This window comes from Protomyctophum parallelum, assembly GCF_964188405.1.
Source record: "Protomyctophum parallelum genome assembly, chromosome: 11".
NCBI lineage: Eukaryota > Metazoa > Chordata > Actinopteri > Myctophiformes > Myctophidae > Protomyctophum > Protomyctophum parallelum.
Window position 1 is genome coordinate 6,135,842 of NC_139707.1, and position 19,313 is coordinate 6,155,154.

The 19,313-nt window shown below is 44.4% G+C and overlaps 1 protein-coding gene across 3 annotated transcripts in view; it reads right to left on the minus strand.

Annotated features, from left to right (window-relative positions):
* Window positions 1–19,313, minus strand: part of slc4a3 (solute carrier family 4 member 3) — a 92,611-nt gene that overhangs the window by 61,931 nt on the left and 11,367 nt on the right. For 2 of the 3 annotated variants that reach the window (XR_014569971.1, XM_083776910.1), the window contains exons 3-5: window positions 17,159–17,388; window positions 14,640–14,884; window positions 8,327–8,583 (exon numbers count right to left, since the gene is read on the minus strand). Coding sequence is in view for 2 of the 3 variants with exons in the window: in XM_083776910.1 (XP_083633036.1) it covers window positions 8,327–8,583; window positions 14,640–14,884; window positions 17,159–17,388 (732 nt within the window). In the remaining variant the exon portion in view is untranslated. The remainder of the gene's footprint in view (window positions 1–8,326; window positions 8,584–14,639; window positions 14,885–17,158; window positions 17,389–19,313) is intronic. The other variant, XM_083776911.1, reaches the window with a different exon arrangement.

Sequence of the window (19,313 nt, forward strand, 5' to 3'; positions counted from 1 at the left end):
GAGGCAAAGTGAACGTAACGAAGCAGCACATATTCCAGCATTGGTCTGCGGTGCTCTGCTCTCTGCTCAGTCAACGTGATGCTGAGTTACAGAGGGAGGGTCTCCATGGAAACCCTGTCTCCCCTGTTGGCATCGTGGCCTTACATGGGCCTTACATGCCCACAGCAGGTGCTCTTAACCCATTCTGACCTGAGATCAGATTCATACGAGGTTTCCGCCGGACACACACTGGTCCTGATGAACCCATTCTGACCTGAGATCAGATTCTAAAAATGTCAGTCGTTCTTCGATTTTTTTCAAAAATAGCAGACCTACAAGCTCGTATCGCGCCACTCGGTGGCGCGATATGAGCTTGTAGATCTGCTATTTTTCAATAGCTAAAGCATAACATGATGCCAACACCAAAATGGGTGCCCGGTCAGAATGGGTTAATTCTGAGCTAAACAGGACCCTCCCTGAGGGGACATTTTCTATGTGCACGTGTGTGTTTTTGTGTGTGTGTGCATGAGTGACAGTGTATGAAACATGGGTTTACGCTAAGGCATGTTTTTATGAACATGAAGTATATATACTGTATATTTATTTTCATAATTATTATTATGGGAGCCGTGAGGATCCCTCAGGAACTGAATGATAAATGGTAAATGGTGCATTTATATAGCACCTTTATCCAAGGCGCTTTACAGAGATTGTGCATTACATTCACCCATTCACACACACATTCATACACCGATGGCAGCGGAAACCATGCAAGGCACCAACCAGCACATCGGGAGCAATTAGGGGTTCAGTGTCTTGCTCAAGGACACTTCGACAGTAACTCTGGGGGAGCCCGGGTTCGAACTGGCAAGCTTACGCCTTTTATTGTTTTTCTTTTTGAAGGGACAGACAGTAGGCTGACAGGAAACGGGAGAGAGATGGGGGGATGACATGCAGTAAAGGCCGTGTCGGGCTCGGGAGTCGAACCCGCGGCACACTGAGACTGGATTGCCAGTCGGGTGCCCAGACGGTTACGCCACCACCGCCTGGGCCGGCAGTGTCAGTCTTTTCGGCGACTGCCGGTTCAGACGCCGCAACGGCCGATAACAGCAGCGGCGCTGCTGAATGTGATGATGATGTATGACGATAAGAGCGCCCCATATTTCACACTAGTGTGATTTTTTATGTATTACTTGTCAAATAATTTCAGTCATCAATGTTTATATAGCTCATTGTGTATAGCTTATTTTCTTTTAGGGCATTGTGTATATTGTGTATAGCTTATTCTTTTTATTAAAAGAAAATACTTCTCCTCAGACTAGGTCAGTGGCTCAATTGTAGCTCAACACCAGAAGTCCAGAACAGAATGGCATTGGCAACATACTGGCCTCTAATTGAGTGAAGCAACTTCACAATTAGCCGAATTAACCTACAGTAAACCAACAGGGACATCACTCTATGAAAGTAAAATATTGTCACATGACAATTTCTTATTCATGTGTGTTTTGGATTAGGACATAAATTAATATCCTCCATTAAATAAAAAATGTCTTGTTTGAGTGTAACATGCATTCATTGGAGGAAAGGAGAGGCTGTCGGTTAATCCAACCAATCTGTTGTGAGCGAGACGTGGTTCTGTTCAGTGGTGGAAAAAGTACTCACCTTTTAGTAAAAGTATTAATGTAGAAATATCTATAAGTAAATGGCAGAAATTCAAAATGTACTTATGTACCTACTGAAAGTACAAAAGTATTCGGATCAAAATCTACTTAAAGTACCAAACGTAGAAATTACTCATTGCAGAATGCCCCATTTCACAGGTTTTCAAATATATAAAATATTTAGAAAATAGCATATCAACAAGCTCACAATGTGCCGCACAGCGACAGCTTGTATGCTATTTTCAAATGGTCAAAATGCATATAGGGCCGACGTGGGTAATATATGTTTTGTAATAATAATCTAAATCTACAAAGTAACTACTAGGCCTAACTAAAGTTTTCAAATAATTGTAGTGGAGTAAAAGTACAATATTTGCCTCTGAGATGTAGTTGTAGTACAAGTAAAAGTATTGACAATTGGAAATAATCCACTAAATAAAATAAAGGTTACAGTACAGTACTTTAATAAATGCATTTAGTTAGTCTCCACCACTGGCTCTGTTTCTGTTTCCAGATGGTCTGTGAACAGTCAATGATGATTGCCCTGCTGCTCAGTAAAAGCAGGAAAGGCCGGAGGCAGCAGGGTCGCTGAATGATGAAGGACAATCGACTGTGGACTAATTAATGCCCCCGGATGCTGGGGGTGGACGTTTGCCATGCACGACCCATCCCTCCCCCATGCCACCTCTCCTGTCTGTCTGTCTCTCTCAGAGTGCTGGTGTCAGGGCCATAATATACGACCCATCCCTCCCCCATGCCACCTCTCCTGTCTGTCTCCCTCAGAGTGCTGGTGTCAGGGAGGGCCAGAATATAGCCAGGACTTTAGAAATACTGAGATCACAAGTAAGACGCGCAAACGCGGGAAGCGAACGCAGCTTGTGTGTGTGTGTGTGTGTGTGTGTGTGTGTGTGTGTGTGTGTGCTACAGCTGCGCCCTGTGTGTGTGTGTGTGCTACAGCTGCGCCCTCTGGTGGCGGGCGGGTGGTGTAACAGCGGGACACACAGACATTCAGCCCTTGCTGTCATAGTAAGTGGCTCACTGCGTTCGCAATGACTTCCATAAGCCCCACCCACCCAACCCCCAACAACAATAATGGAACACATGGATAAGTGTATTTACACAATTGCTGTGTGCGTGTGCGCACTCGCGTGCATGCGTGCATGTGTATGGTGGCAGAATACAGTACAGAGCAAAATACAGTACAGTAACTATAACAATAAATGTATAGTTGCACCGCTCAGTTCACACAGGTGTGATTTTGTTCCCCTTGTTTTTTTTTGCTTCCGTTGTTCAGAAGCGAGACTGGGCCTGTGCCCGAGTGGCCCAATGGAGGCTGTATGCCTCTGGTAAACATCCTATTACAAAGGGAAATTGAGGACAAGTTTAACCCATTCTGACCCGAGATCAGATTCTAAAAATGATTTTTCAAAAATGGCAGACCTACAAGCTCGTATCGCGCCACTCGGTGGCGCGATACGAGCTTGTAGATCTGCTATTTTTCAATAGCTAAAGCATAACATGATGCTAACACCAAAATGGGTGCCCGGTCAGAATGGGTTAACAACCTAACATTACTATCGGCAACGGCAGAAAAAGAAAACCCTCTTAAAATGTGTATTTAAGTTTTATATGAAGATGTAAACTTCTGCAGCTGAGCCTGTGTCTTCAGCCACTCGCACGTCTCTCTCCAGACACTGTCATGCAAAGCAACGTCCAGGGAGTCATGGATAGTGCAGACTAAAGGGATTCATGGATAGTGCAGACTAAATGGATTCATGGATAGTGCAGACTAAATGGATTCATGGATAGTGCAGACTAAAGGGATTCATGGATAGTGCAGACTAAATGGATTCATGGATAGTGCAGACTAAATGGATTCATGGATAGTGCAGACTAAATGATGGATTCATGGATAGTGCAGACTAAAGGGATTCATGGATAGTGCAGACTAAATGGATTCATGGATAGTGCAGACTAAAGGATTCATGGATAGTGCAGACTAAAGGGATTCATGGATAGTGCAGACTAAAGGGATTCATGGATAGTGCAGACTAAATGGATTCATGGATAGTGCAGACTAAATGGATTCATGGATAGTGCAGACTAAACGGATTCATGGATAGTGCAGACTAAATGGATTCATGGATAGTGCAGACTAAATGGATTCATGGATAGTGCAGACTAAATGGATTCATGGATAGTGCAGACTAAATGGATTCATGGATAGTGCAGACTAAATGGGATTCATGGATAGTGCAGACTAAATGGATTCATGGATAGTGCAGACTAAATGGATTCATGGATAGTGCAGACTAAATGGATTCATGGATAGTGCAGACTAAATGGATTCATGGATAGTGCAGACTAAATGGATTCATGGATAGTGCAGACTAAAGGGATTCATGGATAGTGCAGACTAAATGGATTCATGGATAGTGCAGACTAAATGGATTCATGGATAGTGCAGACTAAATGGATTCATGGATAGTGCAGACTAAATGGATTCATGGATAGTGCAGACTAAATGGATTCATGGATAGTGCAGACTAAAGGGATTCATGGATAGTGCAGACTAAATGGATTCATGGATAGTGCAGACTAAAGGGATTCATGGATAGTGCAGACTAAATGGATTCATGGATAGTGCAGACTAAATGGATTCATGGATAGTGCAGACTAAATGGATTCATGGATAGTGCAGACTAAATGGATTCATGGATAGTGCAGACTAAATGGATTCATGGATAGTGCAGACTAAATGGATTCATGGATAGTGCAGACTAAATGGATTCATGGATAGTGCAGACTAAATGGATTCATGGATAGTGCAGACTAAATGGATTCATGGATAGTGCAGACTAAATGGATTCATGGATAGTGCAGACTAAATGGATTCATGGATAGTGCAGACTAAATGGATTCATGGATAGTGCAGACTAAATGGATTCATGGATAATGCAGACTAAATGGATTCATGGATAGTGCAGACTAAATGGATTCATGGATAGTGCAGACTAAAGGGATTCATGGATAGTGCAGACTAAAGGGATTCATGGATAGTGCAGACTAAATGGATTCATGGATAGTGCAGACTAAAGGGATTCATGGATAGTGCAGACTAAATGGATTCATGGATAGTGCAGACTAAAGGGATTCATGGATAGTGCAGACTAAATGGATTCATGGATAGTGCAGACTAAAGGGATTCATGGATAGTGCAGACTAAAGGGATTCATGGATAGTGCAGACTAAATGGATTCATGGATAGTGCAGACTAAATGGATTCATGGATAGTGCAGACTAAATGGATTCATGGATAGTGCAGACTAAATGGATTCATGGATAGTGCAGACTAAATGGATTCATGGATAGTGCAGACTAAATGGATTCATGGATAGTGCAGACTAAATGGATTCATGGATAGTGCAGACTAAATGGATTCATGGATAGTGCAGACTAAACGGGAAGAGCTGCATCCCAGGTTACTAAACTGTCCAGAAGTAATGCGTAGTAGGACCAGGCATCTGTCCATCAATGGCTGGAATCCAGCTTTGCACACCACCATCAATCGTTGATGCTATTTGCTCTCACGCCATCGCCAAGTGCAATGTCTATGCACAGTAAAAACACACACAAAGCACGCACACGCACACACACACACAAAGTGGTGCTGTCGGGACGTAAAAAGTGGGGGGGCAATATTAGAGATAGAGAGTTGAGGCTATAGAGCAACCACACGCACGCACGCACGCACGCACACACACACACACACACACACACACACACACACACACACACACACACACACACACACACACACACACACACACACACACACACACACACACACACACACACACACACACACACACACACACACACACACACACACACACACACACACACACACACTTTTTTCTATACAAAATGTTACGGCGATTTCTTTCCCCAGGAAATTACATCTGGCCACAAAAGATCACGGGATCTGCTGAATGTGAAGAGGGATACTAATGATAATAATAAGACATTTAAATCTGGTTTGATATACCAATAATTTCACTGGTATAGGCAGGTTTATGAACTGTCAACAGCACACAAACCTAGACAGAAATGGAATAGTGAAATCTTTTAATGAGGAACAATAAATGCAGATAGGTTGAAATGGTTTGAGTGGTAGTTTTAATACATGCCATTTGCTATTATTTTTTTTTATCACTTCCCCTCTTAGGTTTAGAACATTTGGCTAAGTGTCATTTTTGTAACCGGTGCAGATCAGCTGTAAATGGTAAATGGTGCATTTATATAGCGCCTTTATCCAAGGCGCTTTACAGAGATTGTGCATTACATTCACCCATTCACACACACATTCATACACCGATGGCAGCGGAAACCATGCAAGGCACCAACTAGCACATCGGGAGCAATTAGGGGTTCAGTGTCTTGCTCAAGGACACTTCGACAGTAACTCTTGGGGAGCCCGGGTTCGAACTGGCAACCTTACGGTTACCATCCAGGCACTCTATACCCCTGAGCCACCGCCGCCCCTGTGCGCTGTGCACACTAAAGATAGCTATGCCCTTTTTGAAGCCAGGCTTCAGTTGTACAGCAGTACCAACACAGTGGTGCCACAAACAGTGATTTAATACCAATAATATGCCTCGCATGACAGAGCTCCTACTCAGAGATGGGCAAAATACATTGAAAATGTATTTTGATACAAAATACAAATACTGGGTCAAAAAATGTATCTAAATACAAAATACAAAATACATCTTCCATCCCCATCGAAATACAAATTACAAAATACAAAAAAGTATTTCAAATACGTATTTCAAATACATGTATTTCAAATACTGCCCATCTCCAAAATATATTGAAAATGTATTTTGATACAAAATACAAATACTGGGTCAAAAAATGTATTTAAATACAAAATACATCTCATTTTTTCCATCTCAGTGAAATACAAATTACAAAATACAAAAAGGTATTTCAAATACGTATTTCAAATACATGTATTTCAAATACTGCCCATCTCTGCGAGTCCTACTGTAGTACTGTAGTACTGTATCACTGAAATAGTTTTGTTTTACTACAGGCGCTTTACACAGCAATAACCAGCAGAGGGAGACAAACAGCAGTTAAATGTATGTCATATTTTACTGCCACTAGAGGGTGGTGAATGAACACAACTCACAAGCATTGGAAATGCAATGGCAGATTTGTACAGTGATCATTGTACCCTCATTAAACAGTAGTTGAGGCTACCATGCAAATCAACAGTGGTACAACAATATTTGAGATATTTGTACTTCACTTGAGTATTTACAATTTACAATACTTTTAATTCTACTCCACTACATCTCAGATGCAAATAATTTACTAGTATTCCACTAGTAATGTGTCATGATGCGACACATTGTGAGCTTGTAGATCTGCTATTTCCCCCTTTTTTCTTTTTTTTTTAAAATCTGTAACTGGCCATTTGTTTTATAACTATCAATCATTTTGCATCATTTGCATGAGGACACGCAGGAACCCCTTCAAGAACCTGTGTAGGTCCCCGGAACACACATGGAGAACCACTGATGTAGAAAGAGGTCAGTAGACTTTCTCTGGATAAATCAAGGTTACAAAACATTGAATTATTCAAATATCCGACACATGATCCGATACCAAATTGCTCAGTTCATGCCTAGGCATTTTCAATTAGCACACAGTGACTAAACATTTAATGGCATACATGTGCAGTGAATATTTATGCCGTGTACTGAGATCAGTGGGTACGTTCCGTTTCCCAGGGTACAGTCAAGCACATCTGGAGCCATGGCATCCCATGTTGGCAGACTCACCCAGTCAGGCAGAAAGGATGCTGACAAGGCCTTCTGCGTTCTGTCTTTACTGTCTATTAAGTGGTGAGCAACGTATGCAGCGCCAGGAGCCTGAGGTCTTGTGTGAACACCTCAGACAGTTTTTAAGTTGGTCGATTCAATATTTAGATATTTTATATTTATTTTAGCTGCCCCGCCCCCTTCCTATACAAACCCATTGTAACTTCAAACTCCATTTTAACCAGTTAGATTCATCGAAAACACGTCCTTTTGTTTCCGATCACTCATACTGCCCTCCTAATACAGTACGTGAGGTTTTGTAATTCCTTTTTTCAATTTATTTTTAATAATTGTTTTGGATGAAAAGCATCAGGTAAAGAAAAGAAAATGCCACTAAATTGTGGAACGCCCTACCTACAGCCATTAAGAAATGTGAATCCCTTGACTCCTTCAAAACCACTCTCAAATACGGACGGCTGCAATTCGAAACAGGCCCCCGTAAGAAAAAGTCAGAGTCCCCCCTTTCCCCCATACTGTACATGTTTTTTCCCTTTTTTACTTTCTAGATTTTTTGTTTTTGAAATAATAATAATAAGGTCCCAAACCCAGGGATTGGGAAACAGTGCTCTAAGGCCTGTGAACTGGTTTTACTGACCGAAGGACAAAGGGAAAGCTCAAGGAAATGGAACCTGCTCTTGATGTAAACTTTGTCAGTGTGTGTGTGTGTGTATGTGTATGTGTGTGTGTGTGTGTGTGTGTGTGTGTGTGTGTGTGTGTGTGTGTGTGTGTGTGTGTGTGTGTGTGTGTGTGTGTGTGTGTGTGTGTGTGTGACTGTGTGTGTGTGTGTGGTCTTACTTTTCATGTCATCCAGGTCTGCACTAGCCAGCATCTGGGCCTCCGCCTCGTCAGTGGGCACCTGCTGGTAGAAGGCGGTCTCCAGCGCCGTCATGCTGCCGATGCAGACCCTCTCCCGCAGGTCGTAGCTGTTCCGCTGAGCCCCCGCCAGGCGATGATGGACGGGCTTCCTCCGGAACCAGCCGCGGGCCGCCGCCGGCCCGCTGCCCGTGGTGGTGGTCACGTCGGAGGGGTCCAACGACGCTCCCGGCAGAACACTGACGAGACAGTGGTGGAAAAAGTACTCAGTTGTTGTTTTTTTACATCATCGATGGGGAATCCAAGCCAATAGAAACTGTAGGCTTTCTGGCCCTGAAAAATGGAAGCCATCGCTCTCGAAGCGATCAGAGCAGTTTGCGGCCCAACCGCCTAAAAACTTCACACGGGATGTAAAAAATAATCACACTGGTGTGACGTGAGAGAGGCGCCTTTTTTTTTTGCTTTTGTACGTCACGGGGGGGGGGGGGGGGGGCAGACTTGTCTGCTACTTTATCCATCCTGGCTTGTTTCATGTATGAACTTAGTTATGATGTATTTAATATCGGTCACATGTCTTACGTCAACTTTTACTGCCCCGAATCAAACATTAAAGTCCATAGACTTGGCTGGCAAACAATTTATATTATAAGTGCTCTAAACAAACAGACTTGGCTGCCATATGACGTAATGTTAAAAGCATGTATTGGAGGAGCTATAAAGCGCATAGGCCTATCTGGAATGACACGCTCGCCCCCTCCAAACGGAAACACTCGGAAGCGAACAAATGGACCAATTCCTAAGTAAATACATAAAAAGAATATTTCCCATTTAAGGTATACTCGATGGTTCAGTTCAATAAAGCATTTTGTGTCTTCAACACAATACACTTTAAATGTATGTTTGATTTAACCCATTCTGAACGGGAACCCATTTTGGTGTCAGCATCATGTCGTGCTTTACCTATTGAAAAATAGCAGATCTACAAGCTCATATCGCGCCACCGAGTGGCGCGATACGAGCTTGTAGGTCTGCTATTTTTGAAAAATCGAAGACACTTTTAGAATCTGATCTCAGGTCAGAATGGGTTAATAATGAAACTGTCAGGATGTAATAGACATTTTTAGAATCTGATCTCAGGTCAGAATGGGTTAATTAAAAAAGGGGAACAAAATTAATACCATGAATTGTGTGGTAGATGCCATACTGTAGTACAATGACATTGTACACCTATGAGTCAGAATGCTGTTATTTTAACAGGCTGGTTGCATTATTATCTGTTCACCTACAGAGGGCTGCACAGTACAGCGACAGTAGCCTGACACAGGGGCTGGAGCCAGGCTACAGTACAGCAACAGTAGCCTGACACAGGGGCTGGAGCCAGGCTACAGTACAGCAACAGTAGCCTGACACAGGGGCTGGAGCCAGGCTACAGTACAGCTACAGTAGCCTGACACAGGGGCTAGAGCCAGGCTACAGTACAGCAATAGTAGCCTGACACAGGGGCTGGAGCCAGGCTACAGCAACAGCAGCCTGACACAGGGTATGGAGCCAGGCTACAGTACAGCAATAGTAGCCTGACACAGGGGCTGGAGCCAGGCTACAGTACAGCAACAGTAGCCTGACACAGGGGCTGGAGCCAGGCTACAGCAACAGGCCTGACACAGGGGCTGGAGCCAGGCTACAGTACAGCAACAGTAGCCTGACACAGGGGCTGGAGCCAGGCTACAGTACAGCAACAGCAGCCTGACACAGGGGCTGGAGCCAGGCTACAGTACAGCAACAGCAGCCTGACACAGGGGCTGGAGCCAGGCTACAGTACAGCAACAGCAGCCTGACACAGGGGCTGGAGCCAGGCTACAGTACAGCAACAGCAGCCTGACACAGGGGCTGGAGCCAGGCTACAGTACAGCAACAGTAGCCTGACACAGGGGCTGGAGCCAGGCTACAGTACAGCAACAGCAGCCTGACACAGGGGCTGGAGCCAGGCTACAGTACAGCAACAGTAGCCTGACACAGGGGCTGGAGCCAGGCTACAGTACAGCAACAGTAGCCTGACCCAGGGGCTGGAGCCAGGCTACAGTACAGCAACAGTAGCCTGACACAGGGGCTGGAGCCAGGCTACAGCAACAGGAGCCTGACACAGGGGCTGGAGCCAGGCTACAGTACAGCAACAGCAGCCTGACACAGGGGCTGGAGCCAGGCTACAGTACAGCAACAGCAGCCTGACACAGGGGCTGGAGCCAGGCTACAGTACAGCAACAGTAGCCTGACACAGGGGCTGGAGCCAGGCTACAGTACAGCAACAGTAGCCTGACACAGGGGCTGGAGCCAGGCTACAGTACAGCAACAGTAGCCTGACACAGGGGCTGGAGCCAGGCTACAGTACAGCAACAGTAGCCTGACACAGGGGCTGGAGCCAGGCTACAGTACAGCAACAGTAGCCTGACACAGGGGCTGGAGCCAGGCTACAGTACAGCAACAGTAGCCTGACACAGGGGCTGGAGCCAGGCTACAGTACAGCAACAGCAGCCTGACACAGGGGCTGGAGCCAGGCTACAGTACAGCAACAGTAGCCTGACACAGGGGCTGGAGCCAGGCTACAGTACAGCAACAGTAGCCTGACACAGGGGCTGGAGCCAGGCTACAGTACAGCAACAGTAGCCTGACACAGGGGCTGGAGCCAGGCTACAGCAACAGGCCTGACACAGGGGCTGGAGCCAGGCTACAGTACAGCAACAGTAGCCTGACACAGGGGCTGGAGCCAGGCTACAGTACAGCAACAGCAGCCTGACACAGGGGCTGGAGCCAGGCTACAGTACAGCAACAGTAGCCTGACACAGGGGCTGGAGCCAGGCTACAGTACAGCAACAGCAGCCTGACACAGGGGCTGGAGCCAGGCTACAGTACAGCAACAGCAGCCTGACACAGGGGCTGGAGCCAGGCTACAGTACAGCAACAGTAGCCTGACACAGGGGCTGGAGCCAGGCTACAGTACAGCAACAGTAGCCTGACACAGGGGCTGGAGCCAGGCTACAGTACAGCAACAGTAGCCTGACACAGGGGCTGGAGCCAGGCTACAGTACAGCAACAGTAGCCTGACACAGGGGCTGGAGCCAGGCTACAGCAACAGGCCCCAAACTAGGCCTTTTCACCACGTTTCCCCTGAGCAGTGGAGGACAGTAAATAAGTACATTTGCTTGAGTACTGTACTTAGCTACATTTTTGAGGGGCGCTAGCACTTCCTACACACATTAATGTTTGTCTTTAGTTCTTTAGTTTGTTTTGTAAACGCCATTGACAATGAAGGGAACATTTACGTCATAATGTGCCATTTACATCATCACAACACCAACGTGAGGCTCTGTGGCATTCAAGTCAAATATAACGGTCTAATTTATGTATGTCTGCCCCCACCCCCACCTCACTTCACATTAGTGTGATTTGCGATTTGTGATTTTGAGATTTTTATTTTATGTTCTAAATTTCAATAGAGGGTATGCGCGTGACATCATCATCAAACCCGGAAGTTATGCAGGAATGCCTACCGAGTGGGGGAAAAAAACTACTTTCTGGCCTCGACAACCCATATGCATCCAAACAGAAAAGTCCTATCTGATTGCATTAAACAACATTAAACAATGTTAAACTCACTTTGCACGTTGCTTTGCCACTCGATGGGCCATTGACTTTAAGCATGCGCATACCCTCTATACAGAAATGCATTGATTTGAATTTGTACTTTTGGGCAACATATATTGGTAAATACATATAATATGCCAATGTCCCACAGTCAGCCTTTGGCTGGGTGCCAGCATACAGACTAGTGATGACACTGTTGGTCCAGCGGCCGTGCCAACGGTGTCAACGCTGTTAACCCATTCTGACCTGAGATCAGATTCATACAAGGTTTCCGCCGGACACACACTGGTCTGACGAACCCATTCTGACCTGAGATCAGATTCTAAAAATGTCAGTCGCTCTTCGATTTTTCAAAAATAGCAGACCTACAAGCTCGTATCGCGCCACTCGGTGGCGCGATATGAGCTTGTAGATCTGCTATTTTTAAATAGCTAAAGCATAACATGATGCTGACACCAAAATGGGTGCCCGTTCAGAATGGGTTAAGATTGAATCGCTGAGCGCCTTTTATCCTTCGTCAGGCAGTGAAGGGAGGTACCTGGACCACCACACAGCCCATGCCCTCCAGGCAACAAGCACCATTTATTATTCAAAGCATTACCAAATTATTCATATTTCCGGCGGTTTACGAGCTCATTATGTCATATCTAGAAAGATCAGCCGAGGCCATTCTTTCAGAGAGAGCATGTCCAGACATACATACACATGTATGTGTGGCTTATGTTTGTTATTTTTATATTATTTATTTTTAGTGTTATTTTAATGGAAATAAATCAAGCCTGCACATGCCAAGCTCCATTAAACACAACAATACATGAAAGCTTTATTTCTTATATATACTGTGTTTTTTCCTTCCCTGTTGCATCTCATGTTAATGTTCCAAGGGAAAACATACACGCAACCAACTGAGATCCCGACATACAACCAAATAGCATACAGTAGCACTCCATTTGCCATGTAATACACAATAAAATCCTTAACTCAGAGAGTGTAGAAATGAAACCATCAGATGGACCGTCAACCCAATTTTCTGTTTGTTGTTTTTTGAGTGATAGTTTGATTGCTATATGATTTTATTGACAAAAAATGCACATGCATTAATATATTGTACACATCTGTCAAAAGGATAAACAACAAAAAAAAGGCTTGCACGCTGAAAAACGAACATTGAGGAGAGTGGATGTTTGGGTCTGAATGCAGGTTGCCTATGCTGGCTATAAGTAGGCAGTAGGCCTATTTGAGATAACCAATGGTAGAGAGTGCCATCAATCAGCCCTATGCTGGCTATAAGTAGGCAGTAGGCCTATTTGAGATAACCGATGGTAGAGAGTGCCATCAATCAGCCCTATGCTGGCTATAAGTAGGCAGTAGGCCTATTTGAGATAACCAACGGTAGAGAGTGCCATCAATCAGCCCTATGCTGGCTATAAGTAGGCAGTAGGCCTATTTGAGATAACCAACGGTAGAGAGTGCCATCAATCAGCCCATTGCCACTGCCCAAGGGCCTAGCAGGCTGGAACACCATACTGCAATTCTCTCCTTGAAATGTGGGGTGCATATTCAAGACAATTAGATCTCTACCACCCTCTAGTCTTAATCCCACTGAACAGCAGCATTCTCCATGCCACTGTTACTGCCACTCATCCTACCATCCTTAAAAAAGGGTCTTCCTTTTTCAAAAACGCATTTGTTAATAATGTGGAGGACTTTGAACTGGAGGCTCAGAAAATGTATACACATTTCAAGAAGGCTTTTTTTCCTTGTCGCAACTGTACAGCTTGTGAGAATTTTAAGATAACAAGCACCTTCACTAGCTACAGTACATTACATTACTTCATCATCAGATAATGCCTCACATGCATATATTCCCTCCCTCACGGCCTTGTGGGCTACAATATAGGGAAAACCAGCAGGCCTGTGAAGACACGTATCAGAACACAGAAGTGTTGGCTTTCAAAATCCTGAGATAAACATTTAGTAAAAAAAGAAAAAATAAATGTGAGAAATTATGTAAAATGGGGTACAGGCAAAAAAGAGAAAGAAAACCCTCAACCCTCCCACCCATAATGTTCCGCTCTTTTAACCCTTGGACTACCAATCCCAATTTCTTTGTTTGGGTAACAAATTGGCATATTTTTAATTCATCGTTTTAACATTAATAGAAAGATCTGGTGGTTTGAACAGATGTTTTTTTTTTTTTTTTTTTCATTGCTAGTGTATTCTCTCGAATTGCCACCAGATGGCGGGAACGCACCATTATGCTGATTTTGGCCAAAATAGACGAATCTTCCTAAGTCACTTCCGGTTCAACGATCAACAACATCCGGTAGTATTTTGACAATAGTGACTAGCTTGGCTGGTCCGGATTGCAAAGCTAATGCTATATTTTTCATAACTAAGTCAAATTAACCTCAAATCAACCCCAAAACATCGCAAAATATGTAAAATAAAAGAGACGGCGCGCGTGCACGATAGCGCACGATCACGCGGATTTCGGCCGTTTTCTGGTAAATTACATCCAACATTAGTGATATTAGCGACAAAATTGTAATTTTTGCTCCATTGAACCCCGATAACTGACATTGATTGACATTTTAACAATAATCCGTTTTTTCCGGGAACGGTAGGCCAGGGGTTAAATACCTTGAGAACCCACCTGCTGCATGGCTCCGCCTCTCCCTCCACCTCTACGTCTGGCAGCAAATGGACAGCGTTTCCCACAATCCTCAGCTCTCCCCTCGACACTGGGAGTGCGGCTTTGTGCTCCTCATTTTCCATGTGGACAGTGGAGAGAGGAAGGGGGTCCCTCATGTGGACAGTGGAGAGAGGAAGGGGGTCCCTCATGTGGACAGTGGAGAGAGGAAGGGGGTCCCTCAAGTCCCCTCGCTTCCCCAAACTAAACTGAGAGGAACAGGGAATCCAGGACGAGGAGAAGAAGTTGGTAACATTGGTTACACCTACGGTACAGTACAGCATCCATTAAACACCAGATAATCATTAAATAAAACACTATGCATAGACAATGGACTGTGTATATATTCAGACTATATTCATACTTTTCTGTAATGTGTCTCAGTTGTTTTCTGTTGTTATTCTGTGTGGTAGCTTTAGTGCATTTGTTTTTATCTTCTCCTGTACAGCACTTTGTATAGCCTGAGTTCTGAAACGTGCTCTATAAATAAAGTGGGTTGGATTGGACTATATACATAGTGCTGATACAAAACAGTCAGTCAGTCACAATACATTGTGAATATTGTCTTAAGGTGCAGACCGTACAGACCTTAATATTGAAGTTTGGTTCCATGAATATATTGTCACATAGATCTAGTGAACTACAGCCTCTCCATACAAGGCACACAAGTCATAATATATGTTATACATTTATAGAAGTAGGCTGAATGTGTAAACGCTTAGCTTTCTCTGCCTCCTGGTCACTCTCATGACATGCACGGAAAGAGGAGTGCACATGCACATACGCACGCACACGCGCCCACGCCACAGAAACAGAAGTGCACTTGCACACACACACACACACACACACACACACGCGCAGGCGTTAATCTAGTGCTAAGCAGATCTTCATCACTGTCAGCTTTTTTCCGTGGTCTTCTTTTTTATCGATGGTGTCACCTTTCATACTGTATAGGTCATCCAAAGCAGTTCACAAGCACACAGCCCACCCACAGCCTCCCCCCCCCCCCCCCCCCCCCCCCACACACACACACACACACACACACACACAGTAAACACCAGAGACCGGTATATTCTGCACGGAGTGCTGACAGCATCGTCGTTCGCAGCACTGTGCAGTGCAACCCAATCACCTGCAGCGTCTGCAGAAGAAAACCTCCTCGCATTACTCACGTACTATAATTATGCGCTAGAATGGAGAAAGGCCATGGCCGGCAAAAATAAGCAAGTCTGGGAGTAAGTGGGTAAAATGAGTTAATTAAGGAAACAAACATAGAGATACAGAAAATAAACCAAAGCGCACAGTTAAACAGTTAGTTTAACTCATTTGGTGCGCCAAGGAGCTACAAACTGCCACCCCACGCTTCAAGGTGTTTCCATGCAGCCTCCTGCTGACGCGTCCGTCCATGTTTGTCTGCCAAGCCGGATGCAGGGAGATTACTACTCCAGCACTTCCGGTTTTTTCCCCCACTGTCCCACAACAAAAGCAGAAGAAAAAGCTAATGCTATAGAGTTAGCTCACGCTGGGATCTTTCTCCAGAAAACGTTAATATTGTAATCACGGTGCCGTGTGTAAAATAAGAAATAAGACGTGAACCTCGCCCCGTCTGATCATCACCAAAGGACAGCGCCGTAGTTTCTGAGAAAACAGCTTGCAAAGTCCGCCGTTGAACCGGTATAGTGTACGCATGCTAGGGATGTGTAAATGTGTCCAAAATGAAAATCGATTTGTATAATTCAATATTAACGATTAATCGATTAATCGTTTTTTTTTGGGGGGGGGGGAGGGGGCTTTTATTTTTATTTTTTATGAACCCTACAAATAAAAATAATCTTCCCCCCAAGGGGTACCTAAGTCAAAAAAGTTTGGGAACCCCTGATGTAGTTGATTAACAATAATTGTAACTCTTGAGAGTTAATAAGGGTTCATTTGGTTACTAACTCCATCTTTTAAATGAGGACCACTGGTGGTCCCTGGACCACTGTTGATCCAATTGATCACCATAGCAACCCCAGCCTAGGCCTGATTAGGTAAATTCCCAACACCTGCTAAATCCTCCAAACCTGTATCTTGATTGGAATCAATTTCCTCTCAGTCATGCAGCTACACAGACACATCCCAGGCACACTTTGGTAGGCCTATAACCCTGTCCTGTTTGGATGACAATATTGCCTTTCCAACAGATTTTCATTTAAAAAAAAACCAGAAAAATCAACGACCTATCAACGATAATCGATTAATCGGACCCATCCCTAACGCATGCATGCGTGCACGTTCCGTGCGTTGCCTAGCAACCGGCTCAGGGCTATATAGACTTTTAGCTAAACTGTTTTATATCTATATAAAGCGATATAAAACGTATATATATACGTCAGCAGCAGACAACAGATGGGTTTTAATTAACGTATATATATATACACATCAGCAGCAGACAATGGATGAATCAACAGTATTTTACTCTGTTAAGAGGGGCCTCATGTTACCTGTGGCAGGTGGTCAGGTGGCTCCGTGGGTGTGGCCGTCTCTGACTCCTCCTCCTCGTCTTCCTCGTGGATGGTGGGCGTGACCTCGGAGGGAGGCACCGAGGTCTTCTTCTTCTTGCGCTTCTTCTTGCGCCGCCGGTCGGAGCCGTGCACCCTCTTGCGTAGACGCTGCGCCGCGGGCAGGTGGGTGGACAGGGGGTGGTGGGTGTGGTGAGATGTGTGTCTGTGATCTGTGGGGAGAGAGAGCTGGTGCTAGTGAATATTGATCGATTGATTGATTGATTGATTGAATATAGAGTACAGTCAAACACTTGGTCTAAAAGGATAGGACCTTGTGGTCTTGTTTCCGTTCGGGTCCTATGTATTCAATTCATAAACATGACATGAAAAACAACAACAACAAAATGAGAGAAGTGATTATTTCCGCTGGCTTTGGCCTACTGAAAGATGGATTTTCAAACCAATTTAAAAGGAAGCCAGAGATCTGTATTTTTGGAGGGTGCTGTTCTAATGCAAACAACTTTTTTAGTTTTAGAGCGTGGCCGGTTAAGCCATGGCCGAGGCCGTCAATGGCGTTTTGAAAACAAAAACAAACATTAAAGCTGTATATAGAAGGGGCTAGCGGCCCTCAAAGTATCTATGATGACGCTGTCCAGCAGCGGGGTCAGACAGATGATGATGATGATGATGACGATGAGCTCAACTGTGCACACTTCTAGATGGCCTTGTTTAGAAAGGTGAAACAGCACATGAGGTGTTCTCATGAGACAGAGGCTGTTTAGAAAGGTGAAACAGCACATGAGGTATTCTCATGAGACAGAGGCTGTTTAGAAAGGTGAAACAGCACATGAGGTATTCTCATGAAACAGAGGCTGTGTGTTAGAAAGGTGAAACAGCACATGAGGTATTCTCATGAAACAGAGGCTGTGTGTTAGAAAGGTGAAACAGCACATGAGGTATTCTCAGGAAACAGAGGCTGTGTGTTAGAAAGGTGAAACAGCACATGAGGTATTCTCATGAGACAGAGGCTGTTTAGAAAGGTGAAACAGCACATGAGGTATTGTCATGAGACAGAGGCTGTTTAGAAAGGTGAAACAGCACATGAGGTATTCTCATGAAACAGAGGCTGTGTGTTAGAAAGGTGAAACAGCACATGAGGTATTCTCATGAGACAGAGGCTGTTTAGAAAGGTGAAACAGCACATGAGGTATTCTCATGAGACAGAGGCTGTTTAGAAAGGTGAAACAGCACATGAGGTATTCTCATCAAACAGAGGCCGTGTGTTAGAAAGGTGAAACAGCACATGAGGTATTCTCATGAGACAGAGGCTGTGTTAGAAAGGTGAAACAGCACATGAGGTATTCTCATGAGACAGAGGCTGTGTGTTAGAAAGGTGAAACAGCACATGAGGTATTCTCATGAAACAGAGGCTGTGTGTTAGAAAGGTGAAACAGCACATGAGGTATTCTCATGAAACAGAGGCTGTGTGTTAGAAAGGTGAAACAGCACATGAGGTATTCTCATGAGACAGAGGCTGTGTTAGAAAGGTGAAACAGCACATGAGGTATTCTCATCAAACAGAGGCCGTGTGTTAGAAAGGTGAAACAGCACATGAGGTATTCTCATGAGACAGAGGCTGTGTGTTAGAAAGGTGAAACAGCACATGAGGTATTGTCATGAGACAGAGGCTGTTTAGAAAGGTGAAACAGCACATGAGGTATTCTCATGAAACAGAGGCTGTGTGTTAGAAAGGTGAAACAGCACATGAGGTATTCTCATGAAACAGAGGCTGTGTGTTAGAAAGGTGAAACAGCACATGAGGTATTCTCATGAGACAGAGGCTGTGTTAGAAAGGTGAAACAGCACATGAGGTATTCTCATCAAACAGAGGCCGTGTGTTAGAAAGGTGAAACAGCACATGAGGTATTGTCATGAGACAGAGGCTGTTTAGAAAGGTGAAACAGCACATGAGGTATTCTCATGAAACAGAGGCTGTGTGTTAGAAAGGTGAAACAGCACATGAGGTATTCTCATGAGACAGAGGCTGTTTAGAAAGGTGAAACAGCACATGAGGTATTCTCATGAGACAGAGGCTGTGTTAGAAAGGTGAAACAGCACATGAGGTATTCTCATGAGACAGAGGCTGTGTTAGAAA